Here is a 27,633-nt window from a genome sequence, read left to right as displayed (position 1 = left end):
TAGACCCGCAATGCTGAGATGTATTGTTGGTTTAGTGGGTTCGATTCCCCTGGTCTAGGCCTTGGTTTTTATTTAATGGTTAATATGAGAAATTTGCAGTAAAGTATGTTAGGTGGTTATAGGCTAGACCCGCAATGCTGAGATGTATTGTTGGTTTAGTGGGTTCGATTCCCCTGGTCTAGGCCTTGGTTTTTATTTAATGGTTAATATGAGAAATTTATAGTAAAGTATGTTAGGCGGTTATAGGCTAGACCCGCAAAGCTAAGATGTATTGTTGGTTTAGTGGGTTCGATTCCCCTGGTCTAGGCCTTGGATTTTATTTATTGGTTAGTATGAGAAATTTACAGTAAAGAATGTTTGCTAGTCGCCTCCGTCTACGACGGATTGGATTAAATAATCCCTTGATTATTTAAAAGTTTTTTTTTGGTAGGTTTATAAATTGTTAAATATAGATTAATCAGGGAATATTGATGTATAGTGGGGACTCTAGGGGGATCTGTGACTCCATACTTTCTTCAACAGCAACGTCACAGATAACATTTATGTGTAAATATTTAAAAAATGTCAAATTTTTCTTACTATAAAAGAAAAACAACTTTTGAGTGTCCATTCCCAGAGTTGTTCTTGATCGTTATTGTCAACTATTTTCTGGATATCCTTCAATCGATCAATCCGGCTGCATTGTTTCCACCTTCCTTTAATGACTTTTCCCAACTTTCTTGCGTTCTCCTTCTAGCTTTTCCGATATCTGCTTCCACTTATTTTCTGCTTAGTTTTAGAATACTTATCATTTTCATTATTCCTCTCTTTTAACAGTTAATGATTTGATTTATATATTCTAATTATACAATATATAAATATCTTGCTAACTACACTGCTACCAAGTTCGGCTTTTACTTAAAGGAGTATTTATTATATCTTCCTTACACAATATTGTCCTCTGAAAGCGGTGAAAAGTATCGTGCTGATTTTCAGTTAGTTAATTTCCATAATATAACAAGTGGTCGCCAATAAATACTTCAGGATTTTATTAATTTTTTTTTTATCATTGAATTAAAAATCAAGTAACATATAATATTAATCTATCTTGCTTAATTATTTATTTAATTTATCTGATGTTTGCGTAAGTAAAATACAGAGGGTTTGGCTTGAAAAAATACATAAATTAAATATAAAACTAAATTATATGTTATAAAATATATATTATAAAAATATAATACTATTCTTAATTATAATTATGAAAAAAAAATATAATTAATAACACAGTTATAATTTTTTTGAAGATCAATAATTTGATTGGCGATAAAATTACTGGGCGAGAATACTCTTTGAACTTTATAAGTTATGCCCAATTTGTCCCCTCGCATTGAGACTTCTTCTTCTTCTCCTTCTAATCTTGAACATTCTCCAGAAAATTCTGGGTCAATTGGTGGGTATTACTAGAAAAGACTACCAGTTCCTATTGTTGTATTTTGCTTAAATAACTCGTTTTCCAAGAAGGGGATGCAAAATCGCTTTAATGTATCTATAATGGGAATTTACATAATCTCTTTTGGGTGAAGGGGATTATCCTCGTACTTCCAGAGACTCTGCAGATACCCCCCCCCCGCCAGTTTTAAGGGGATCGGAACGGTTACACCCTCAGGCGTCCTTAAAAATATTTAAGGAACATATGAATAATAGGAACCAAAGTCATGCTTGAATTGTAGAAGGCAGGAGTTCCTTAACTTCCTATTGGAAGAAGCGGGACACATTAGGTGCTAGGTGCAGCTCGTTCGGCTGCCTACCAAGTGGTATTAGGCTTTAAATAGGGTTCGGGTTATTCTAATTGGACCAATGGAATGTCCAGACCATTTTCGGTTAAAAATCTACCCAAAACAATTCTACTTCAGTTCCAGTAGAGCTCTCTGCCAGTGCAATGCATTCTCCTGATTTCTGGAAAGTACTCTTCATAGTTTATTAGGTATATTAAGGCCTAACTTGCGCACCAAATCATTCATTTTAGTTCTTTACAGATAATTCCATTCTGTGCACTTAACTACTCGTATTTAGAACTCTAAGGGGACTTCGATAGATTATTTAGGCCAGTATACATTTAACTTTATTGATTATTTTTATTTTTTATTTATTAATTTTATTTATACAATTTAAACAATAAATTGATTCATAAATCTTTTAAATTTGTACTTGAATTTGTATTTGTTTTTAATATTGTATAGTAATGATTTATTTTATTTATTAACAAAGTACATTAATTTTAAACAAACTTTTTGACAAAATTAATTCAATATTATCTTCATAATAATGCTGAAAAATTGTTGCTGATCATAAAATTTAGAACTCGGCGCTTCCTGGATTTCTTCGCAGTCCGCGGAGTTGAGGAGCTGAGAGTTACTTTCTTCTTGTTGGTATTCAAGTAGATCACAGATTTTGCTGAAGATTGTGGTTTGCTTTGACGTATTAAGTAAGTCCTAAGTTTGGATTGGACATGTCTGTTTGAGCGAAGTGCGGATTTTTCGCAACTTTATCTAAGATTTTTAAAAAATAAAAACTATTTTACTTTAAACTTAGCATTTTTACTAAATATTTGACTATTTACCATATTTACAGGTATCCACTATTAGAATACTATAATATTGAGGGTAACTTAACTGAAACTATTTCCCTACAATTTTTTTCTTGTAGAACTGGATTGGTTAAATTCAACCAATCCCATTTCTTATAGAAAATAAATCGCACGTTAACTGAGAATACAGACAATTTGTTGATGTTAGCTTCGTAAAATGTACTAAAATGGCACATTAGAGCATTTTTAAGAGCCTAAGAATTTTGTTAGTAAAAAAAAGTGTCATATTAACTTTAAATTCAAATTTCATTCATTTTGAAAGTAGTTTGCCGTTATATCATTGGTATCCAAGCAATTGGTAGTCAAATATTATGTACTTAGGTTTTTTTTGTGGTTATCTTCAAATAATACATCGTGTTTGAAATCTTTTTCTATTCTAAAGTAGTAAACGGCGTACATCCTGTAGGAGGAAGTAGTCTAGCCACTTCTTCAGGGATCTTGACTTCCCTGCGGGTAATCCAGCTCTAACAACTTTACTGACATTCTTAACACTAAACATGAAGGCATAGTCAATATGTGGGGGGTTTTCCGTATTCTGTAGGACAAATTCTTAGCTCAGCGCGTCAATCTGGGTCATCTATGGACCTGCTCAGAGAAATTTCGGGCTGACATTCTTCTCGGAGATAAATTATTATCTCTTTCTCTCTCTCCCCTTTAACACAAACACACGAGAAACAAGCGAGAATGAGAATTTAAAAAAACTTACCGATTCAGAGAAATACAAGAAAGAAAACTCTATTTCCGGAGTAGTTCAGAATACGTAATTCTGATTCATACGATAATTTCATGTAATTAGAGATAAAATAATGAAATGCCACCAACACTTTTGGCGGAAATGAACTTGTAATTAAGTTATTGCGTCGCTGCAGGTGTCCCAGCTGGCTAACAGCCCTTATTCATTAATTGTGGAAGCTTAGGGATGATGTCAGACAGGCTAAACTCACCTACAATAAGACCCTTTTTGCCTCCATGATCAATCAGAGATCACTGAAGGGAGCCACAATAGATATTCGCTAGGGTTTAGTTACAGCTCATTCCCTTAAAACAAATCTAGTCTAATCTAATCCTATATTTCCATCAATACCCACAGATCCATTCCAAAATAACAATTGATTCGCTTACGATTGTGCATTTCATGCATTCTTCCCAATCCCAAGAAAACCTTCGGCTCTCTCTAGTCGTTCCAAATCTCCTACATAATCATAAAACTCCTCCAGGATTCCTTTTTGAATTTCTTCCAACTTCTTGCCACTCTGCCTGGTTAGTCCTTGTAGTGTATCCTCAATCTTGCTCAAAATTTCGCCAGATTTATAACTTTCGTATCTGTTGTCTTCTACTAACTCTCCAGTCGCTTGGCTCCAGTCGTCTTCGTTGTTTCCATTGGATTCAAAAGAAATGTGCGATTTGACCGCACTAAGCGTTAACAAACCCAACAGGATCTTTCAAAGATTAAGAGAACCATATTATTAATAATACAAATATTTTATTAATAAAATAAATGTCTGAAATATTATTATTTACCTGCAACGGAAACATATTTACATTACCCTGGTCGGTTGGTGAATAACTCTATTTATTGTTTCAACTGAAATATATAGCGATACAGTTCCTGATTGTGCTGCCCATATGTTTCGTAATTTTTGTATTTATATATACATACACATTTTTTTTAGAATACCTATTTTTCCTTAAGAAAAATGGAAAAGATCTTTATCGTCTTTGGTCCAATAATTATGAATATAGCGTAAAGAATGTCTTTAAATGAAATAAATTCCTTTTCTTTTACGTTCTCACACTAGGAATGAGGAATTTCCGCTATTTAGATACCGGAAATATCAGTTTTGAAATATTGCTCACAAATTTTGTTTCTCTGAATGAATTTTTTTTTGGTCTATCTGTCTGTAGAATGATGTCAACATAACTCAGAAATAATATCTTTGATTTAATCATGTCGTAGCATGCACGTTTACAGTTTCCCCTGACCACTTTCAGACTTACATCCATTATCAGAGATAGATTATTCAAGCTTCGTGTACAGATTTCCATTTAACGTCATGTACTTAGGACTAAACGAGACGAAAAACAAAATGTGAAGACGAAATCTCTACACCAAACTTGATTAATCAGTCTCTTATAATGGATGACAGTCCCAAAAAAAAAAAAAAAAAAAACAATCAATGATACAATAAAACGTGCATGCCACGACCTGATAAAATCAAAGATATCCAGCATTGCCAACCTAACCTAACATTTGTACAAAAATAAAAAAAAGTCCCTGCAAGTTCAACGGTTTCTTTTAATATTATTAATAAAATAAATAATTTATTGTAGCAAAAATTTGGATATTTATTGTCTTAGTATTTTTGTTTATGGCTAACAGATTGGAAGCTGACTGGACCAGTTTAGTTAATGTTTATTAATCTTTCACTCAGCCCAATTTAAAAAAAATAAATAAATAATCTTATTTCTTAAACTGATTAACAGTTATATAATGTTACTGCAGGCATTTTGCAAATTTTTTGACTACATTACTAAATCTTTTGTCAGTATGTTTTTATATTACTTTCACTTACCAATCCAAGAAAAAGTTACTGTAGTAACTTCAGGTCTCTTGATTTGGATATTTATAGTAGTATAGTATAGTGATGGTACTACTATTAGCGACTAATAAACTTTGGTATTCACTTCCGGTACCATAGTTCTTTCAAGAACCCAAGATTTCATCTCAAATAAATTCTTTATTTATTTTTTTTACTTGATCAACTATTTACAAATTTAAAAGCGGATATTCAGTGGTTAGAACTGTAACCTAAACTGGCTAACATAAGGGCGCGCCTTACGCCCTCCTGTGTCCGTAACTAAGGGCAGTGTTTTTGGGTCCATAATTGCACTACAGATCTTAGTTACTACTTAGTGTGTGGAATTGCTCTGCTAGTTTGTGAATTTAACGTTTCTCCGCATTTCACCTTTCTTGCAGCTCCGGATATCCAGAATGTTCCGCGGTAAATACGTGTCTAGAAACTTGATTCTGGGTCACATGGATATTGGCAATGTTTGTTTGTGGGCAATGTCAAACTTCAGAATTGCTGACTGCAGATTTAATCAAGGTCAAGGTCGCGTGGGGCTATAAGGATAATTGTAGGCCTATTAACCGGCCACTGCAGGCTCAGAAAACATCACATGGGTCTGGCAGATGATGGCCTTTGTAGGTTCTGTCAGGAAGAGGAGGAAACGGCACTGCACGTGTTGTCTCAGTGTGAGGGGATTGACTGGGCTAAGGTTGTTACTTCTCGGGTAGGAAAAACCAAGGCCTGTAAGCTTTACCCAAGAGTCGCTCTCCAGAATTAAGAGTCTGATTAAACGGACGGGTCTGGAGGGCGAGCTCTAGAGAAGGGGAGCCACAAATAGATCCAAAGGGGTCTAAGATGAACATGTTTAGACTTGAATACGATTAACTTTTTAAAGAATTTCAAGAAAATTTCGTGACAAAATTGGAGTAAGAAAAATTGGTGTTTATTTCCACACCAGATTTTTCATGCATAGAAAATTGAACTGAGAAAAACTCATTAATAAAACCGAATCCTATGAATGATGTCCATCTTCATTAATAAATTAAGTTCAACTTCTTCCTTCCACTTCTTTTTTCTTCTGACCAATGAAAAGTCTTCGCATGATTTTCAACCATTAAACCAGACGGGACCCCTGACCTTTAGTTATATGATGAATAGTTCGCACATTCAATGGAAATAGTTTTCATTCACAAAACTTAATTAATGACCAATTTCCTTGGGATTGCTATTGTTTGTTTTTTGGACTGGTGATTAAGTTCAAATAATTTGACAGAAGCTTTTGCTTAACTCCGTGTAAAAACATTACAGGACACAAATTTATTATAACTTTTACTCGGCTCATTTTAATTGGTAATGGGAGAAATTGATTTGAGCTTTCCTGTAAGGTTAGAGTTCAGGGTGAAGTTCGGAATGAGAATCAGAATTATTTTGGTAAGAATTGAGTATGACTCAAGTATTCCAAGTTCGGAGAATATTGAGTTCGAACCTTGATGACGTAGCAGTAAGAAAAAGTCGTGTGAGTATGCCCACCATATTATTTTCTTTTAAATTCTTGGTCATGGTTGAAAGAAGTAAAAATTATAATTTTATTACATCCAGCGCTCTGCAAGTAGCTCCCTTGTATTCAATTAAATTATTTTATTAATGAAATTCATAATCAGGTGTTGAGTGGATAATTAATTCAGGAAGAATATCAGTCAGGTGCCTAACCAACCATCATGATATGTTCTAGCGCACACCTGAAGAAGAAATGTCATGAATCTTTCCACCGTGAAATTCAACTTCCTGAACCAGTAGGCACTTCCTGAGAGAATTCTGGTAAACAGGATAGTGAATTTTTTTGGACATCGTTTGGATATGACCAATTATTTTGTCATTTTGCTTTAAAATATCCCCTTTTTGGACATCTTCAAACCAAATCACTTTTAGATATTGCCTGTAAATTTGGGGATCCTCTTTGATTTTGATTGTTGCGTGTAATAAATAAAAGTCCAGTAGAAGTCCAGGGAACTATAAAGGCTCTATTTTCTGCTAATCAAGTTTTATAGTTTTTACAACTAGGGCGCCACGGTAGCCGAGCGGTTAGGGGCTAAACCCGCAAAGCTAAGATGTATTGTTGGTTCAGTGGGTTCTACTCCTGGTCTCTAGGCCTTGGATTTTATTTAATGGTTAATATGAGAAATTTATAGTAAAATATGTTAGGCGGTTATAGGCTAGACCCGCAAAGCTAAGATGTATGTTGGTTTAGTGGGTTCGATTCCCCCGGTCTAAGCGTTGGATTTTATTTAATGGTTAATAAAAGAAATTTACAGTAAAATATGTATGCTAGTCGCCTCCGACCATGACACCTAATTGGTAGTTGGACGTTAAGCCCCGCCTGAAAAAATAGGCGATTACTTTACTTTTTTTTTATAGTTCTTACAACTCCTTCAGACCCTGGAAGAAAGTGAAGACTGAAGAATTGAAGACCATAGAGGAAGTGGTTTTTCAAGTAAAGGATATAGCACTAGTTACTCATTTTTAAAGCTCGTTCAAAAGCATTTTGGAACTTTGGGCCGATTTGCAAAAGTATAGAGAAGATTTAGAGCTTCATAGAAAAGTAAAATATGACATTATGTGTGCGTATTGAAATTTAGAAAGCAATGATACTTGGACTTAGCCTACGGGGGGTACCTTATCTTCGAGTCCAGCTGGCTGACGTTTAGGGTTTTTCTTCTTATAAGCTTCTTATAACGCTAGCGGTACACTGTAAAAGCGACCAGGTGACAGTGACTATAAAGATTAAACGAAAATTTGGTTATGTCCTCGTTGTTAATGAAATATTAACCTTTTAAAGAACACACACATATCTGTCTCACTCAGCCAGCAAGTATGAGACGGAAACCTTGCTATTTTCCAATTATCTACTCCAAATATTCCCACTAATGATGGTGGTAAGTCTGAAATCAGTAAGGGACACAAAAAGACGCCTTTTACGATGCATAAAAATCAGTATTTCCGGGCTACTCTACTTTTATCGAAGAAAAAAAACAGATCAATTATAAAAATCAAACCTTTGCAAAAAAAAAAATCAATATTTGCATTTCCGGTAAAAACTAAAAAATTGATAATATGCACAATAGCATTATTATGAAGGTCAAGATATAAAAATACCAATCAAGTATTTGAAGTAAAGAAATAATTTCTGTAAATATGCTTTGGCAGCAATACATCTGTGTGCTGCGGTTAGTCTATACTATAGCTATTAAGGAACTCAATCAAAAATGGGCTTCATAAAAGAGAACTAATCTAATCTGGATTATTAAATTTTTTATTGCTTTTATTAAATTTTTTATTGCTTTTATTAATTTATTTATTGCTTTTATTAATTTTTTTTATAGCTTTCATTATTTTTTTTATTTTTTTTAAATAAATGGAGTTTTTTAATCAGCTAAATTTTCTCAATTTGATTGTTGAAGAATTTAAAATAGAAAGTAACCTGTAATAAAATGAATAAATATAAAACTATAAAAGTTTTATGGCGATTATTTATTGCTATTAACATCAATAAATAGTTATTAGATGAATAATTAATTTATACACTGATTGTTTACCTAATAAGGTATTATAACATTTTCGTTCACTGTTTAGCTTCAGTTTTAATGGCATCGTCAGTAGATTCATTCAGATCACTTACCCGACTTCCACTCACTCAAAACTCCTTAACAAAAACTTACAGTTTTAAAAGTTAAGTATAAGGGTTGATTAAACGCCAAAAGGTACACAAATCAGCTAGTACCCAACATTTCATTAATACTTCATTGATATAATTTAAGTAATTTTACTGCATTAACTTTTTCTTCACATTTTTTAGAATTTATTAGATGTCACAGACCCTTATGCTGGCCAGTTCATTCATAATATTATTTTGTTACAATTATGATAAAATGTATATTATATCTTTATATTTTTTATAACGTTTTCTTTTTAGCCTGTGATTAATAGTTTGATTATTATAGATAAATAGATATTACAGTCAATCTAAGTTAAATGGTGTGCTACTTGAGTAAATATTTTGTAGATGAAAATGGCCAGCATAAGGCTCTGTGACATCTAATAAATTCTAAAAAATGTGTAGGAAAAGTTAATGCAGTAAAATTACTTAAATTATATCAATGAAGTATTAATGAAATGTTGGGTACTAGCTGATTTGTGTACCTTTTGGCGTTTAATCAACCCTTATACTTAACTTTTAAAACTGTAAGTTTTTGTTAAGGAGATTTTTGTACTTTTGGATAGATTTTCCTTTTTGTCTATTTGCAAAGTTACGTCTGCTTTACAGATTTTTTTAAAATTTGGAATAAGCTATTCTATCATTATAACCTGAAAAAGTGTTAAGTCGGAGTTACTACCACTGGAGAGATCTTTTTAATAATGATTATAGTTGCGGTCCCCAAACCATCCTCAATAACAATTTTTTTGAGAAAGCGTTTTGAATAAAATAGGAAGGTATTTGTACGTAAATAGCAAAATTAAACTGTGATTTCAGTACTTCCTTTTAAGAAAAGCAAGAAAAATAAACTGCGATTACAGTACTTCTCCCTAAAAGGCAAAGATTTTGAATCGAACGACAATTCATTGATGTAAATCGGTTCACTCATTAATAATTTTAACGATTGCAGTACTTCCTCTTAGTAGGTGTAAGAGCATGATGGCACCTCACAGCCACGTAGAGGAGCTTTAATCACTTCTTCGTGCTAAATTTTATCAAAATCGGACTAAGCTTTGTAGAAATATTGGTAATAATAGTTTTAGAAAGGGCCTTATTTGGGTGGGGCAAACTCCCCTCCTTATGAGGCACGGCGTCGAGACTTTTAAAGTGCAAATCTGTACAAAATTTCGATTCGAATGACACTTCATTCATGAAAATCGGTTCACGTGTCGATAATTTGAAACGATTGCTATACTTCCCCTTAACAAGTGTAAGAGCAGATCGTCGCTTTATTGTTACGTAGGGGAGCCCTAACTCTATCATCCTACAAAATTCTGTCAAAATCGGGCCAAGATTTACAGAGTTATTAGTAATAATAATTTTGGAGGGGGCCTTACATAAAGGGGGCTAACTCCTCTCCTATTCGATGTACAGCGCCGAGACCCCCAAAAGGCACATCTACATAAAATTCCAAATCCAATGACACCTCATTCATGAAAATCGGTTCACGCGTTTAGGCGCTACGCAGTTTACAAAAAAGGTAACAAGAAGAAGAAGAAGAAGAACAACAACAACAACAACAACAACAAGAACAAGAACAAGAACATTTTTTGAAAAAGCCGTTTTTGCTCATTTTCGGCAACTTTTTTCTCGAAACCTATTAGATCTGGGTGGTTGCAGAAAAATTACAGTTATAAAGGAGGATTTGGAGTAAGATTTAAAGAAAATTTGGGAATTTTATCTTTTATAGAAAAATAGAAAAAAATTGTCAAAGTTGGGTGTTTTTCAACGTTACGCTTTTTAGTGCAGTTTTTGATGGTCAACCCTTATACAACTGTCCTACCGGACAGTTTTAATTATTTATTGCAATTAATAAATAATTGTCTACTAATATAGAATATTATCAAACGTGTTTTATATCGTTTTATTGACTGAAATCGTCAATATGAAGTACAGAATTGATAATAAAGAACGTTTTTCCGGTTTATTCTTGATTTATTCCAAAATGGCTGCATCAATTTTGGTCCAATCGTTGTCAAAAGAATTTAAACCCAAAAGTCGTAAATATATGTTTAATGTTTATTAATAGAATTTGGTTACTCTATTGAATAAAATTACTTCAAAGTTTATTAGAGTAATTGAACAAATTCAAACAAATTAAACACAAAAATTATCACAGGTAACTTTTTTAATTTTTGAGCAATTTTAATTAGTTATTTATTAGTAACCATGCTCTAAACCAACAGAATGATGGTAACCATAAACGGGAGCATGTTGAGCATGGCCGATTCTCTTCACTTCAGCATTGAATCCATTATGTTTATCGGCTGTATAATGTACTTCTCTGATGGTACCGTCAGACTCGTGCAGAGTGTAATAGCCTTTGACTACATCACCTTCCCTGGTCTCATGTTGACTCTTCATGTCGCCGGTGTGTGGATCATGGACTTTGTATTCGTACATGTAATGGGGCGGTGACTGAATGTATTAAAAAATTGGAAAAAAAAATCAATAAATAGAAATATTTTTTCAATTGAATAAATTAGGTACAAAAGGGTTAAAAAAAAAATGATCTCACATAATAATCCTTGTGCTCATCACCGTCTGCATCATAACCATGATGCTGTTGTGCCTGTGCGGTGTATAGAAAGATGGTGATTACAAGTGATAAATTCTGGAACAATAGAACATCAAGGGAGGAGATTAGCTCAGTGGTTTGGGAAGGATACGCAGAGATCCCTGGGGTTTGGGGTCCTTCTTCCTTTCTTTTCACTTTTTTTGGTAAATGTTCTCTCGTTACAGCTCAATATCGACCCAAGTAGTTTTTTTTTTTTAGTTAAAAGTTGTAGTTTTAGTTTTTAGTGCTACGGAACAGAGTAATTTCACAGGAAAGCACCAAAAAAAGGGCAGAAATTAGGACTACCGTTCTGAGGGTTTGGGATACGGTGAATGTAGTGGAAATGAATTATTTGAGATTGTGTATTCAGGAAAAACCAGGAGGGGTAGAGCGAGAAATGGGAACTTAAGGAGGAAGATGTCCAGGAAATAATGATGGAAAAAATCGATGAAGTGTAAACTTAGGTGGCTGTGGTCACCTTAGAAGGACACCTGCAAGAATGGCCAACAAAGTAAGGAAATGGAACCTTTTGAGGATCAGAGGAAGAGGAGGAAATCGAGGAGCAGATGGCCTAAGAGTGGGTGTCACGTGGAATACAGAGTTTTGGAGGCAGAAAATCCACCGAGGGAAACCAACCGATTAAGTAAGCAAGCAACTGCAACTTCAGATTGCAGAATTTAGAAACTTAAGCTACACTTACCACAATACCCTTCATACTGATAGCAGTTAACTCCACTTAGCAGTTTGAACACTCACAGATTGAACACTAAATGTTCACTAGACAGTTAAGACTATGGCATCCTAGTTTTATATACTAACCTTTTACTCTAGTTATTTACAAGAACTGCTCGATCATTGCCGGAGATATACCCTAATTACACTTGTATTGGCCATATAGTTACGAGTCAGCTGTTAAATATTTTAATTACTACTATAAAAGTAATAGTTTACAGTTTACAACAACTTGTGTAACAATAGTGAAATGTAACCATTATCTAACTGTTTTCGTTTTTTTTTTGTGTGTGTTTTTGTTTATTAAACTGCTTTTTTAACTGTAGAATAAGAGTCGCTGCGTGATTAAGTTACAATAATTTGTTTCGAATCTCTTACTTTCTCTTACTGTACTCGAAACCATTGGTTTCGCAATCGTACATAATTTCGAATTTACGTTTTTCCTCCTCGGAAATATACGAAAAAGTTGGATCTCTACAAATTGGTTTGTGTGTACGTACGTATTCACCACTGTGGCTCAAAAAACTGTAAAATTGCGGAGAGTAAAAAAGTTGATATCTCGTTTAATTACCAATCAGAGGATGCCTTAATAAGGTTTTTTTTTTTTTTAGTAAAATTGGACTACAGGAAGTAATCGCTTTATAGAATAGTTCACTACTTCCTCTTGCTACTGTGATCATGGTTCGAATTTTAAGTAATACTTAATTTGTGTTATAATTTTTTGTTTTTTAGTATAAAACATTAAACTAAACTATTGTTCATTATTTTTGGTGACTGATTCATAGTTTTATTAGGATGGAAAAATAACTGTCAATTTCAGATCATATTTTCTTTTTTATTATGCCGAGCTTTTAGACGCCACGGTAGCCGAGCGGTTAGAGGTGAGACCTGCGAAACTAATATGTATTGTGGTACTGGGTTCGATTCCCGGTCTTTAGGCCTTGGATTTTATTTAATGGTTAATATGAGAAATTTATAGTAAAGTATGTTTGCTAGTCACCTCCGTCCACGGCACCTAATTGGTAGTTGGACGTAAAGCCCGCCTGAAAAAATAGGCGATTACTTTACTTTTTTACTTTTTATGCCGAACTTTCGACCTAGATTCCAAGAGTCCATGAACAGACAAGACAGAAGACACACCAACCTTTTAATGATGTAAAAATATTACATTGTCAGTTGGCCCTGAGGATGGACCTAGTCCCTAGGTTGAAAGCTCGACATAATAAAAATATATCATGACTGAAACTGGCAGTTATTTTTTTCACCTTAAACTAAACTAAATGTTTACAGTTCTGCGTGCATTTATTTTGGTAAACTGCGTTTGGAATGAATCCAACTCATCGCAACTCACATATTGTTCTATTCGACAAGCTCATTCATGCATAAGTCTAAACAGGCCACAACATTTGGCTTTTTATGGCCATCAATTAATGTATTTGGAGAATATTCATGAAAATAAAACTCCCTATGTCACCACTTCATCCCAATTAGATGGAAGGTAAAGGTGCAGTACCTTCCAGCTCCTCGGTAGTACTTCCTGGATAACCAGGATCTAAGAAAAGATCTCCTGGCGATTCCAGGACATGCCCTGGTGCCAACTTAGATCGAAGTTGAAGCATTCATTTCCATATACACTGATTTATATTTCTTCAATATCTAGAGCCCAGTTTACTGGAGTCTATTGCGTTACACTGGAGAACCTTGAGTGCCTCCATTTCATCGTAGTTATGACTAGTCAATAACTAGCATGACTTGTAATCCATTATAGCATATATATGTGGAACCAATGATAAAGGGTGTACTACTTACGGAGCACAATAGATTAGTAATACTTGTCAAATATCTAAGATTTACTCGTAAACTGTGCTGAAATTAGGTAATAGTTATTTTGGATTTAGTGCACATGAGGAATATACAAAGGATTTTATAATTATTAATAATATTATTATTTGAAATCTTTGTACAAAGAAATTAATTGCAATTAATTAATTAAAAAATAATAAAATCGTTTATTGTCTTAAATTAAAACAATAATTATTAAGACTAGAGAATATTCAAATATTCGTTTAAAAAGACTAAGTGAGAGAAACGTTTTCTTTATCTTTTTTAATGAGATTACAATAAATTAATTTATAAACTAACAATAAATTAATATCAGTTATCGTCCGATTGACGATAATTCGTCGGATGCACAGCTTGCCCACTCTTTTTCACGATGGCGTTGAAACCATTGTGTTTATCGGCGGTATAATGGACCTCTCTGATCGTACCATCGGCCTCCTTTAGTGTATAGTAGCCTTTGACGTCATCACCTTCCCTAGTCTCGTGTTGGCTCTTTACGTCACCAGTATGCGGGTCATGTACATCGTATTCAAAAGCGTAATGTGCTGGGGCCTGTAACAATAAGAGTTGAGCAAAAAAAAAAACCACAATATGTGAATATTCACAGAAATTTACTTTAAACGTATAATATCCGTTTAAAAAAATTAGATGGGATAGAGAGAGTAACGTATCATCAGCATCCCAATACAGATCCGGAAGTGTGCTAGACCCAAGGCAATTTATTGGTGCTTTACAAAGGGAAACTATGCCAAATCAAGTCTCTTGTCAGATTTTTAAAGATAATGCCTCAAATTAAAAACTGAAAATTCCGAAAATTTCAAATTTTATGAAATTGCATTTCCGGTTTATAGATTTTCCTTCTCTGGCTCTAAAACCCACTGTTTTGGGTCTTGACCTCTTCAGTAAGTTTCCGCCAGATGTTCCTATCTCTAGCTGCATTCCAAGGATATCCCTCGTGTCCCAGGCAATTCTATCATGCAAACGCTTCTCTCACTGCAGATCTAGCTTTAAGGTTAGCTGTCTAGCTGTACGTATCCACGCCTAACCATTAGATGAACACAAAAGGGAGCTTATTGAGGTAGTTAATCTGTGAACAACTTGGGGTTAGCACTTTCGCTGTAAACTGTAGGCTCTTCTTCAGCTGATGATTACTCGTATACAACTTACCCTTGTAATATCTTCAGCAAGTTCTGCAGCAAGAAGGCGATATCAACTCAGAAGAGTTTACAAAACTTTTATTTAAATTAATTTCAAGTTTTTGAAATTTTAGATTGCGATCAGAAGGATCTGGGAACTTTGGTCTGCCGCTTTTATGAGGGAGGTTGACTAACCACTTCTTTAAGGATCTTAGCGCCCCTAGGGGTTTCCCTTAATAAGGGAAAGTTTTTCACTGATACCCATTACACACATTTAGAACCCAAGAGATATTTGATGTGTAAAACTATTTGAATTTAGTGTACCCAAAGACAAACCCCTAGCTTATCATCAAATACTATATAAACACATTCAATAAACGGGCTTATTTAATACTTTAGAGGCGCTCCCCATTCTATGCACCAACTCTAACTTCCTGGAACCAACATAGGATCTTTTAGATCGCAGTATTGCCTTTTTTAATCAACGAATGCTGGATGATCTTCTCTGAGTTGTATTGTTCTCCGATAGAACCATGAAAAAGCTGGTTAAATATCATAATATCTATTGCATATTCTGATGTTAGATAGCGAAATCTCTAGTACAACTCCCCTGAAGTACTGTGATACCATCTTTAAAACCAAGATTTTAGAACCTGGGTAAACTAGGCCTTGGATTTTATTTAATGGTTAATATGAGAAATTTATAGTAAAGTATGTTAGGTGGGTTATAGGCTAGACCCGCAATGCTAAGATGTATTGTTGGTTTAGTGGGTTCGATTCCCCTGGTCTTTAGCGTTGGATTTTATTTGTTTTATAAAATAAATTTTTAATAAAGTGTGTTAGATCCGCAAAGCTAAGATGCATTGCGGATTTCCGTACAAAATACTTAAAAACAGACAAACACAAACTTCATAACTTTTAACAAAAAAAAAAACTTACAAAATAATCCACATGTTTCTCTTTATTTTGTGCATCAAAGAAGTTTGGCGGTGGTACGTGCGGAAATGGTACATCAAGATGGTGGCCGCCAAATGGATTGCTGCCCGCATGGAACGGTACGGACACTTCGTCAGAATGTGTAGCATCACTTTCAAAACTATTGCTATCAGATGATGGATATTCGGGTGAATATTGTTGTGGCCATGCTGAACTGATGTTCAGCGTCATTAAGATGGTCATCAAGAACGAGATCAATGCCTGTTGACAGAAATCGTAAAATTTTTAACCGAAAATACAGATATTGTAGTGCTTGTCTGAAAGAATTCTTAAGACAATCGTCTGCTTAAACTCCTTTCCATCCTAGACTGTCATCCTAGCCCACTATACCGCGACATAGCCTCCTACAGATCCTTCTACAACATACAGACACAGAAGACTAAAACATATCCTACTCTAACTTTCTACACTAGCTGCAGGTTTTTCCTCTCCTTTTTTCCCTGCATTCCAATCCTCCTCACCTAACTTTTCTCTTTCTTCACTAGATTAGAAGGTTGAAATGTATAATACATTTACACTTCTGTATTCATTTTATGTATATTTAACCTTGGTTTACGTCATAAAATTTGGTAAAAACCTTAAAAAATAGTTCTTATAAAATAGTTTGTTAGTTAGTTTTGAACTTCTTGAAAACTTTTATTGTTTCATAATAGCAGTTCTTTGACAAAGGTTCGTAACAAAGTAACGTAGACATTCATTACGTAGAAGTTCAAGAGAAATCCTTTTGCAACATTCTAGACCTTGTGATCTCGCGTATCGTTTTGTACGACCCATTGGCAAAATTTAATTACAAACAAATTAATAGCCGAGTGAATCTACTATGTACATAAAAAAAAGTATTTAAATTAATTAAGTATCGTCTTTTTATTAATTAATTTCTTTTGTTTGAAAATTAGTTGCGAATTCCCGATTTCCGCTACATTTTACGGAAGTAATTGCAGGCTGAAAATTTAGAAATCGAACTATAAAGAATTATTATTTTTTTCCTGGACTACTGAACAAAACAGTTAGTTGCCTCAACAATTATATGTCCACTGTAAAGATGAAATAATGTTGTTGTAGGAAGTATAATGGCACCTTAGTTTACCAAATTTCGTTCAATTTTTAATTTTAACGATACTTATCAGGGTATTCTCTCCTGTTTCGCCCATAGAACAGCCAATAGTTTTGTAATGAACATACAAAGTTCATTGAATATCAAGGAAGCAGTTTCCGTACAATATATTACTGTAGAAAACACTAAAAATTTTTGATGAATGTTGTTGTAGTGGTTTACGAAGAGTGGTTTTGTAAGCGAGAGATCCTCAGTTCGAATCCCCGGAGTGTAGATACTTTTTATTTGTTAGAAAAAAAAAAACAAAAATAAACAATAAACAAGTTAAAAGTAAAGTATGTACATACTTCCGCCTCCGTCCACGATACTGAATGTCTAGTTGGAAACGACCAACTTAACGAAGTTTCGCCTGAAAAAAATAAAAACTATGGCGTTTACTTTACAGGGCGCGGTTATAGGCTAGACCAGCAATGCTAAGATGTATTGTTGGTTTAGTGGGTTCGATTCCCCCGGTCTAGCTCTTAGATTTTATTTAATGGTTAATATGAGAAATTTATAGTAAAGTATGTTAGGCGGTTATAGGCTAGACCCGCAAAGCTAAGATGTATTGTTGGTTTAGTGGGTTCGATTCCCCCGGTCTAGCTCTTAGATTTTATTTAATGGTTAATATGAGAAATTTATAGTAAAGTATGTTAGGCGGTTATAGGCTAGACCCGCAAAGCTAAGATGTATTGTTGGTTTAGTAGGTTCGATTCCCCTGGCCTAGGTCTCGGATTTTATTTAATGGTTAATAAAAGAAATTTATAGTAAAGTATGTTAGGCGGTTATAGGCTAGACCCGCAAAGCTAAGATGTATTGTTGGTTTAGTGGGTTCGATTCCCCCTGTCTAAGCCTTGGATTTTATTTAATGGTTAATATGAGAAATTTATAGTAAAGTATGTTAGGCGGTTATAGGCTAGACCCGCAAAGCTAAGATGTATTGTTGGTTTAGTAGGTTCGATTCCCCTGGCCTAGGTCTCGGATTTTATTTAATGGTTAATAAAAGAAATTTATAGTAAAGTATGTTAGGCGGTTATAGGCTAGACCCGCAAAGCTATGATGTATTGTTGGTTTAGTGGGTTCGATTCCCCCTGTCTAAGCCTTGGATTTTATTAAATGGTTAATATGAGAACTTTATAGTAAAGAACATATCTTTGCTAGTCGCCTCCGTCCGCGACACCTGATTGGTAGTTGGACGTAAAGCTTAGCCTGAAAAAATTGGCGATTACTTTACTTTTTACTTTACAGTTGTACTTTTCCCTAAAACCGATACTGAAATGACTTCCGGTTCGCTGTTTTTCACCAAAATCTAAACTAACCACAGTTTCTCCGATTTCCTCTTTTTTACATACCTAGAAAATGGACACAAGAAAATCAAAGAACAAAATTTTTCCTTTTTTTTTCACTTTCCAGACTCGAGGGCCCCTAGGAACGGTTCCGTAAGAATTTTATTCATTTTGTTCGGTTTGGGGCGGGGGGATTTCTGACGTTTTACCGGAACCTCTAATTGGTATTTCCGGGTTAAATTCTATTACGAATATTTGACGTAATTGGAAAACTTTTCCTTTTACCTGTATTAAGAGAAAATTTTAAAATGTATTAAAATAAAAATATAGGTTACTTTTTTTTTTAAGAAAAATAATATTCATTACAATACCTTAGCCATTTTCTTGAATTTCCTCTATTTTCCTAGTTTTCTAACAAGTAGTTTGGTACACTTGACTTGCTGCAACTGATACTTCACACCAATCTGTCCACCTCTTTATATACTAAAAGCAATACGTAACTGAGAGGCTGTTTTATTTACACCGTCCAATAACGCAGACTCCTGCTATCTATATCTCAAATGTTCGCTCTCCTGTAATGCTGTATTTTTATTGTTTTTCTTTGAATGGAAATCCTTTTTTACGCTTCACTAAATTTTCACATTTATTCATTCATTTTTCTTTTTGTTTTCACTTGTATCTTCGTTTTGTGTGTGTATAAGTGGAAAAAAGGAAAACTGGATTGAAACTTTACTGTAACTATAACTATTATACAAAAAAAAAAGCTAATAGAATCTTGGTTTTCTTTGTCAAGAATTACCTATTTTAGGCTGACTGAGCGCCTTGGAGCTTAAAAAAAAGAAGCTTCTAGATTACTGTTTACCATCTACTCGTACAATTGCCCATTACAAGTTTTTAATAGGCCCTTAACGATTTTTGAACAATTTAGGGATTGAAAATGTAATCCAATAATATTAAATTATTTCTCCCTGGCTACCTGGTTGGTTCATGAAAAGATACTTCAGCACAAGTCATATGGGGGAATGTTGGATCGCCTATTGTGGAAAACGAAACATTTTGTTTCGGAGACTGGTACTGGCGGTCTTTGACAGGAAAGAATCCTTTTACTAAGCGAAAATGAGTCATGATTTGTCTGTTGGTTTGATTTGGACTGCTCACAATTTTAGTGTTTTATGCAATAATTGATCGGCAACAAGTTTAAACATACGTACAAACAAACAAACAACCAACAGTAGAGGCTGTTACTCTGTTAGTAAACTCCTCATTGGTAAATGTTGAACGAATTTTTTTTCTACAGATGGGCGTTTACAAGTTGATAACACTTGTAGAGTTCATAGATAAGAAATTTGGCTGCTGGATGCGAGTTACTATTAAAATGCTTGCATTTAGTTACTGGTGATGTACCGCTAACTCTTTCATTTATAGTAATTTCCTTTCAACTATGTTCCGTTACAATAATATTAGCTTTTCATCTGTAAATAATGTTCACTTTTCCAAAGCTCTTGGAAGTTTTCCACAACCATTGTGGAATGTGGCTGAACCCCACTTGCCTTAAGATCCCTTCGAATCTTTTAATCTTAGTAATCTTCCATGGTGCTGTTTATAGCATCATTTCCGGTTATTGTAGGCCTTCCGGTCTACTGACATCAAAAGTCTTCGTACCGAAATTTCTGGTACCAACTGAGACGTAGTGCTTTCATTAACCATATCCGGTACCCCACCGATTAAAAAAAAATCGTTTGAAATTACTTCCTCAAGATGTCACAATGGTTCTTTTTATGAAAACAATAAAGATAATGGTAAAAAAAACAATGGCGCTTCTAAAAAAACAGAAAATTTGTTAGCAACACGATATTAAATAAATATCTCGTTTCTTTTTTTCTTTTTTTTTTAATTTATTTATTTTCACAACTGCAGAATAATTCTGCATCAAGTGAAGCTGATACAACATGATACATAGAATACATACATGAATACATGAGGGGAGAATTCACCCATTGGTGAAACTCCCAAAGTGGTACAGTTCACTACTGTACATTGGCTCTTACTTCATTTAGAAGATCGCGTGGCCACCTGCGCTTCAACCGCCTGGGAGGATTTCCTGGTAGAGTGGTAAGTTGAGCTACTAGAGGATTAGGATGTGAGGTGATTGATGTGTGGAATTTAAAGTATCGGGATCTTACAGCTTCAGAAACATAGGGAACAAGGAAATCTCGGTGCAAGGTATGATTGGAAACAAAGTAAGGAGCATTAGCGATTCTACGGAGAGTTTTTGACTGGAAGGATTGGATTCTGTAGATATTGGAAGCTTTGGCTGAGCCCCAAAGTTCCATTCCGTAAGTCCAGGCAGGTTTTAGTATCATAGTATAGATAAGTCGTTTATTCTGTAGAGAGAGTTTAGATCGCTTGTCAAGAAGTCTAGAGAGAAGTTTGTATCGTCTGTTAAGTTCTTTCCGTTTGAGTCTAGTATGTGGATTCCAGGTTAGGCGTTTGTCCATGAAGAGTCCTAGATACTTAACACAATCTGTTGTGGGAAGAGGAGTTAGGTTTAGGTAAACGGGTGGAAGGATAGTTCGCCTTAGGGAGAATGTAATGTAATTACATTTATTTTCATTAATTTTAATTCTCCATTTCTTTAGCCAAGGCTCAAGAGATTCTATATGGGATTGGAGGAAGCGGTAGGCAAGGACCGGGTCTTTATGAGGAGAGAGGATGGCCGTATCATCGGCATAAGTAAAAAGGAAGGTACGAGGATTGGTAGGAATATCAGCAGTGTATATGGTGTAGAGTACAGGCCCAAGGACACTTCCCTGGGGAACACCTGCTCGAACTGGGTAACAAGGAGAGTAGGAATTTCCACAGACGACACTAAATAAGCGTCCAGTAAGGTAAGATTGAAGGATGAGAAAATATGTAGTTGGTAGGATGCTCTTGAGTTTGGCAAGCAATCCCCGGTGCCAGACGCGATCGAAAGCTTGAGCAACGTCGAGAAAAACTCCCGGACAATACTGTCCATTCTCAAGAGAGGTTGAGATTACATCCACAACACGAATCTCGTTTCTGAAAATCATTTTGAAAAGTCAAAGGAACCCAAAACTTTTTGCTTTAAAAGTTTCATCAACATTGTGTAGATTTTGTCCAGTAAACTGATGTGAACTCAAGTTTGCTACCATCCAAACACATGTCCTAGACAACTTTATCAACAATCATCAATCATAACTAATAACTAATTGACTAGCATCTTCTACAGAGCATCCAGCCAGCTAAATAACTTTAGAACGTCTAACTTGTCTTGTCCCTAATCAATCGCTTTTTTTTTTTTGTATGATTTGTCGGCGCCACGATAGCCGAACGGTTAAGAAGGCTAGACCCGCAAAGCTAAGATGTGTTGTTGGTTTAGTGGGTTCGATTCCCCTGGTCTAGGCCTTGAATTTTATTTAATGGTTAATATGAGAAATTTATAGTAAAGTATGTTAGGCGGTTAAGAGACTAGACCCGCAATGCTAAGATGTATTGTTGGTTTAGTGGGTTCAATTCCCCCAGTCTAGGTCATGGATTTTATTTAATGGTTAATATGAGAAATCTATAGTAAAGTATGTTAGGTGGGTTATAGGCTAGACCCGCAAAGCTAAGATGTATTGTTGGTTTAGTGGGTTCGATTTCCCCGGTCTAGGCCTTGGATTTTATTTAATGGTTAATATGAGAAATTTATAGTAAAGTATGTTAGGCGGTTATAGGCTAGACCCGCAAAGCTAAGATGTATTGTTGGTTTAGTGGGTTCGATTTCCCCGGTCTAGGCCTTGGATTTTATTTAATGGTTAATATGAGAAATCTATAGTAAAGTATGTTAGGCGGTTATAGGCTAGACCCGCAAAGCTAAGATGTATTGTTGGTTTAGTGGGTTCGATTTCCCCGGTCTAGGCCTTGGATTTTATTTAATGGTTAATATGAGAAATTTATAGTAAAGTATGTTAGGCGGTTAAGAGACTAGACCCGCAATGCTAAGATGTATTGTTGGTTTAGTGGGTTCAATTCCCCCAGTCTAGGTCATGGATTTTATTTAATGGTTAATATGAGAAATCTATAGTAAAGTATGTTAGGCGGTTATAGGCTAGACCCGCAAAGCTAAGATGTATTGTTGGTTTAGTGGGTTCGATTTCCCCGGTCTAGGCCTTGGATTTTATTTAATGGTTAATATGAGAAATTTATAGTAAAGTATGTTAGGCGGTTATAGGCTAGACCCGCAAAGCTAAGATGTATTGTTGGTTTAGTGGGTTCGATTCCCCCGGTCTAGGCCTTGGATTTTATTTAATGGTTAATATGAGAAGTTTGCAGTAAAGTATGTTAGGCGGTTATAGGCTAGACCCGCAAAGCTAACATGTATTGTTGGTTTAGTGGGTTCGATTCCCTATCTCTAAGTCTTGGAATTTATTTAATGGTTAATATGAGAAATTTACAGTAAAGTATGTTAGGCGGTTATAGGCTAGACCCGCAATGCTGAGATGTATTGTTGGTATAGTAGGTTCGATTCCCCCGGTCTAGGCCTTTGATTTTATTTAATGGTTAATATGAGAAATTTACAGTAAAGTATGTTTGCTAGTCGCCTCCGTCCACGACATCTAATTTAATCCCATAATAACTATGATAATTAGGAATGCAGTGATTTATTAAATTTTGGTTAAGAAACAATTGAATCTTTGCCAAAAATTGCCTTTCATCGTCCCATTATAGTGTTCAATGTGAATGAACATGCCATTTGGGTTGTCGTAATGTCAGCAATATTGACATGTTTCCGTTAAAGAGATAAACAAACGCAAATGCTTCTTGCAGTCGCTTCCTCTTTGTGTAAAAAGTAAAAAAGCGAACAGATTTAAGCGGAACCCCATTTAATGTGCAGATGTGAATATTTACAGGGAGGAATACTAAAATTTGGGTGATTTCTTTTTCAGTATTGTAATTTTTTTTAAAAAAATAAAACCTTTTGTGCTATTTTCGTGTACCATTTCAGCGAACAAATTTTTTCAAAGTAACTCATAATAATTAGACGCAATCCTCTGTAAAGTAAAAAAGAAAAAAGTAAAGTAATCGCCTATTTTTTCAGGCAGGCTTTACGTCCAACTACCAGATTAGGTGTCGAGGACGGGGGCGACTAGCAAACATACTTTACTATAAATTCCTTTTATTAACCATTAAATAAAATCCAAGGCTTAAGACCGGGAATCGAACCCAGTACACACAATACATATTAGCAATCCTCTGTATTAAAAAAGAATTTCCTTAATGACCGTGCCTTCATCACATACTGATCATCAACGGATGATTATTCTGTTCCTTGCGTTTAACTGATAAATAACTGCGTGAGGCCGGAAAAGGCCGGATCATCATAATCAATGCAATGGTTTATTGAAGGTACCTGTACCCGCTGTAAAAATCTCGGTTCAGTTTTTCTAAGCTGGGAGACACAATTTTTTGCGTAAAAGCATCATTAAGGGTAAGATCAGCTAGGTTTTGAATAAATGCCTTATGAAGTCTTGACGAAATAGTTTTAATTTCCTGTAATTCCATTACGGCGAACAAGTTGTCTTCGGCTCTCCAGCTCGCTTTTTCTTTTAGTTAATTCCCTAAATCCCATGATATCCTCTCCATCCATAAACCTCTGCCTACTAACAATCCCATCATGATCATCTATAATTCATTAAGATAAAACGCAACGTAATCTATTAAAATAGATATTACGCAAATTTAGAGGACAATTGCATTTCTAAATATTATTTCGTTTCTATCAACTACTTGCAGTTATGAGGCAGATTTACGTGATTTTTCTTGTGCACTTATGCGATTACATAACCAATGCAATTCCAGCATTGAAAATCTTTTCTTTTTTAAGATTTTTTTTGCCACCAAAAAAATATAAAGAAAAACTTCTATTTATGTTGGTAACCCTGGTATATATTATATACATTTTTTTTTCTAAAAAAAAAACTGCATTTTGTAATATCCCCCCCCCCCACCATTCCTACAGGTATATACGTATGTGCATATATACCATGTCTAGTTTTGAATGTAGCTTATATAAAATAAGTATTGGGAATGCAACGTGCACAGAATTGCAATAGGTTACTCCTGTAACTATTTAGTATCTAGTTTCTGTTACAAACTGCTCCTGGGTTACATCAGTATTTGTAGTCAACTGATAGACCATCTTCTGGGTTGATGCTTAAACTCGTTACCCTCTATTTCGGGGCGGCCGATATTATTGACGGAGTAGGTGCCATGATAGCCGAGCGATTATAGGCTAGACCCGCAATGCTAAGATGTATTGTTGGTTTAGTGGATTCGATTCCCCCGGTCTAGGCTTTGGATTTTATTTAATGGTTAATATAAGAAATTTATAGTGAAGTATGTTAGACGGTTATAGGCTAGACCCGCAAAGCTAAGATGTATTGTTGGTTTAGTGGATTCGATTCCCCCGGTCTAGGCTTTGGATTTTATTTAATGGTTAATATGAGCAATTTATAGTAAAGTATGATTGCTATTCGGCTCCGTCCACGTCACCTAATTTGGTAGTTGGACGTAAAACCCACCTGAAAAAATAGGCAATTACTGTTTTTATTGACGGAGTAGTTGAACATTTGTTCAACATTCCAAATTTGAAAGTTTTCCAATATGAAAATATTGCTACTTTAATTGCCTACCACTAAATCATATTAAAAGTTTTAGAGTTTGTGGTTAAAACTATTGTCTGTTAGCAGGACCCTGAAGTCTGATAGGGAGTATCGAGTAGACCTGGAAATCCACCAGCATGTGGTCGTGTTTGGGATTCTTAGTCGCCGAGGGAAAATAAGTTTGATACTGTGTATGAGGACAATGCTTCTTACCTCCTGAAAGTGGTTTGACGGACATTAAAGCTTTAAAGGGGCAATTCGGGCATTAAAGACTCGGATGAGGATTGTGTTGAGCAATTTGAGGCCAAGGTTCCTTTGATTATTATAGCCCAAAATGTTGGAGTATGTCGAGTTTCTATCATTTATTAGGTGACCAATTCCTTTGGACTTCGAGATATCTGGCGCCTCTTCCAAAGTTAGTATCTATATTCCAGATAACACGGGCTTGGCAGGGAATTGTGACTTTCCCCTGAAAACGTGTCTTTTCTTGGGAAGAGAATGTTGTTTTTTTTTTAGGCATCAGTGAGTTTTTTGATCTTTAGCTCAAACTGCTAGCTCCCTAGGGAGGCGCATCCTCCTTTAGAATCCTCTAAACCTCTTAATTTGGGGCGCCATTTGGAGCAGGTAGGGGTGCATAGTTTATCAGGCTACAGTTTGAACTGGCAATGGTAGGCGAAACAGTTAATCTTTTTGGTTATGGTCTAATAAAATCACAGTAGATCTCGCACTGCTAGCCACTTTGTAAGAATATCATGCAATTCCTTATCAAATCACTCAAATTATGTAATAATAAATCAATCGTTAATTAAAACCATCTATTTTTGGTCACTTTTGCAATCAATAATAACTCTTCTCTCTGTCCTTTGTTTCCTTTGTTAAAATCAGTTAATAGTGCGTGAAAATTGTTATGAATTCGTACTTTGATTGCGGTTTAACTTGGCCGTAATATATATATATATATATATATATATATATTTTTGTTTTTTCTTATATTAACACTTTTTTTTTATTGTTTACGTAATATCATTGCATTTTTCAAATAAATGTGAGGAAAAGGTAATCTTGAGTTGTTTGTAAATAGGATCAAAAACAAAAGAGTTGAGGAAAATCGTCGGGAAAACTAGGAAAAACAGGGTGGAAGAAGGACAATCTACTTCCGGTTGATAACTGTCGTTTAAAAAATCACGATTAAAAAAATGTTTTTCGTTTCGCAGTTTGTGCAACATCGTTGATTTTATTATTTAGTCTTCATGGTACGCTAGTTTTCTTTATACTTGTCTGTTGTATCGTATTTTCATCTATCACCAGAGATTAATGTAGAGATTTTGTTTTCCATTTACATTTATTTATCTGATTAACTTATTAATTTAAGATCTCATGGTGGTGCCAATGCAAAAAATATCAATTTAGAACACTACATTTTATCAGCCGTTTTAAGCGGACTTATTAATCCTAAAGTTAGAGATACAAATGAATTTAGACTAATTTGAACCGTAGACAGGCACACTAAATTTTTAAAAATCTCCTTTTTCTAATTCAGGTGGTTTTCAAAACGGATACTTCTGGTACAATACTTCCGCTATTCGAGGGGTTAGAGAAGAGACAGTTTTTTGGTCGTGAAAATAAAGATTTGTTCAGCGTCAATAAAAAAAAAAAATATATATATATATATTTTTAAGACGACAGACGAGAAAATTACGAGTACAAATTGGTACACCAGATCAGAACAGAGTAGACCAATTTAGGAAGCATTGATCAAAGTTATAAGATCTGGAAGCAGAGGAAGTGGACCTAAGAAAGAGAAATTCAGATAATACAAGGGAAAAAGCGCCTTCTTTTTAAGGGGGCGTTGCTCTCCTAAAAGCACAGCCTTGCAAGTGCAATGTAAGCACATTCAGTAGTCAACGATGTAGCTTACACTGTCCGATATCGAGATATCTGATTGAAAAATCGACATTACTCTCTATCTTGCTTTACCACATAAAGTTGAAGACATCATCATTTAATCTCACGTAACCTCTCACTTCATTCATAATTTGTACGTGATAAAACTATCACCGTTCTTCGTAAATCGAGAATAACTCAGATCATTGTAAATATATATATATATCTGTTATTAAATAGAGATTCAGGATTGTTGGATTCCATACTTTCGTATAAATCACAGCATTCATCCTCCAATCATCACAGATCATCATCTTCGACTAGTTAATATGCTTACCACTTGATACTCTTCAATCTTATTCACTCATCATTAGGTACAGAGTATAGAGTAATCGCCTAGTTTTTTGTTTTTTTTTTTTTTTTAACTCCAACCAATTAGGTGCCGGAAGCTCATACTTTTTACTATAAACAATTTTTTTTTCTTTTCCAACAAAT

At 34.7% G+C, this 27,633-nt stretch overlaps 3 protein-coding genes across 3 annotated transcripts in view; 1 reads left to right on the top strand and 2 right to left on the bottom strand.

Annotated features, from left to right (window-relative positions):
• Lmpt (four and a half LIM domains protein limpet) overlaps window positions 1-27,633 on the top strand; it is a 434,583-nt gene that overhangs the window by 194,608 nt on the left and 212,342 nt on the right. The window lies entirely within an intron of this gene.
• On the bottom strand, window positions 3,229-4,491 carry LOC141453382 (uncharacterized). The gene is made up of 2 exons (XM_074126545.1): window positions 4,148-4,491; window positions 3,229-4,065 (listed from the first exon to the last, which is right to left on the bottom strand). The coding sequence occupies exons 1-2, from the start codon at window positions 4,160-4,162 to the stop codon at window positions 3,760-3,762; spliced, it is 321 nt and encodes a 106-aa protein (XP_073982646.1). The 5' UTR covers window positions 4,163-4,491; the 3' UTR covers window positions 3,229-3,759.
• LOC141452187 (uncharacterized) lies at window positions 11,003-19,750 on the bottom strand. The gene is made up of 6 exons (XM_074124108.1): window positions 18,961-19,750; window positions 16,154-16,411; window positions 14,393-14,630; window positions 12,205-12,239; window positions 11,466-11,561; window positions 11,003-11,365 (listed from the first exon to the last, which is right to left on the bottom strand). The coding sequence occupies exons 1-6, from the start codon at window positions 18,967-18,969 to the stop codon at window positions 11,108-11,110; spliced, it is 894 nt and encodes a 297-aa protein (XP_073980209.1). The 5' UTR covers window positions 18,970-19,750; the 3' UTR covers window positions 11,003-11,107.

The sequence above is a fragment of the Rhodnius prolixus genome, unplaced genomic scaffold (assembly GCF_049639745.1).
Source record: "Rhodnius prolixus isolate KJV_2025 unplaced genomic scaffold, Rpr scaffold_3, whole genome shotgun sequence".
Classification (NCBI taxonomy): domain Eukaryota; kingdom Metazoa; phylum Arthropoda; class Insecta; order Hemiptera; family Reduviidae; genus Rhodnius; species Rhodnius prolixus.
The sequence above is the reverse complement of the archived record's forward strand: the minus strand, read 5'-3'. Positions and strand labels throughout refer to the sequence as shown.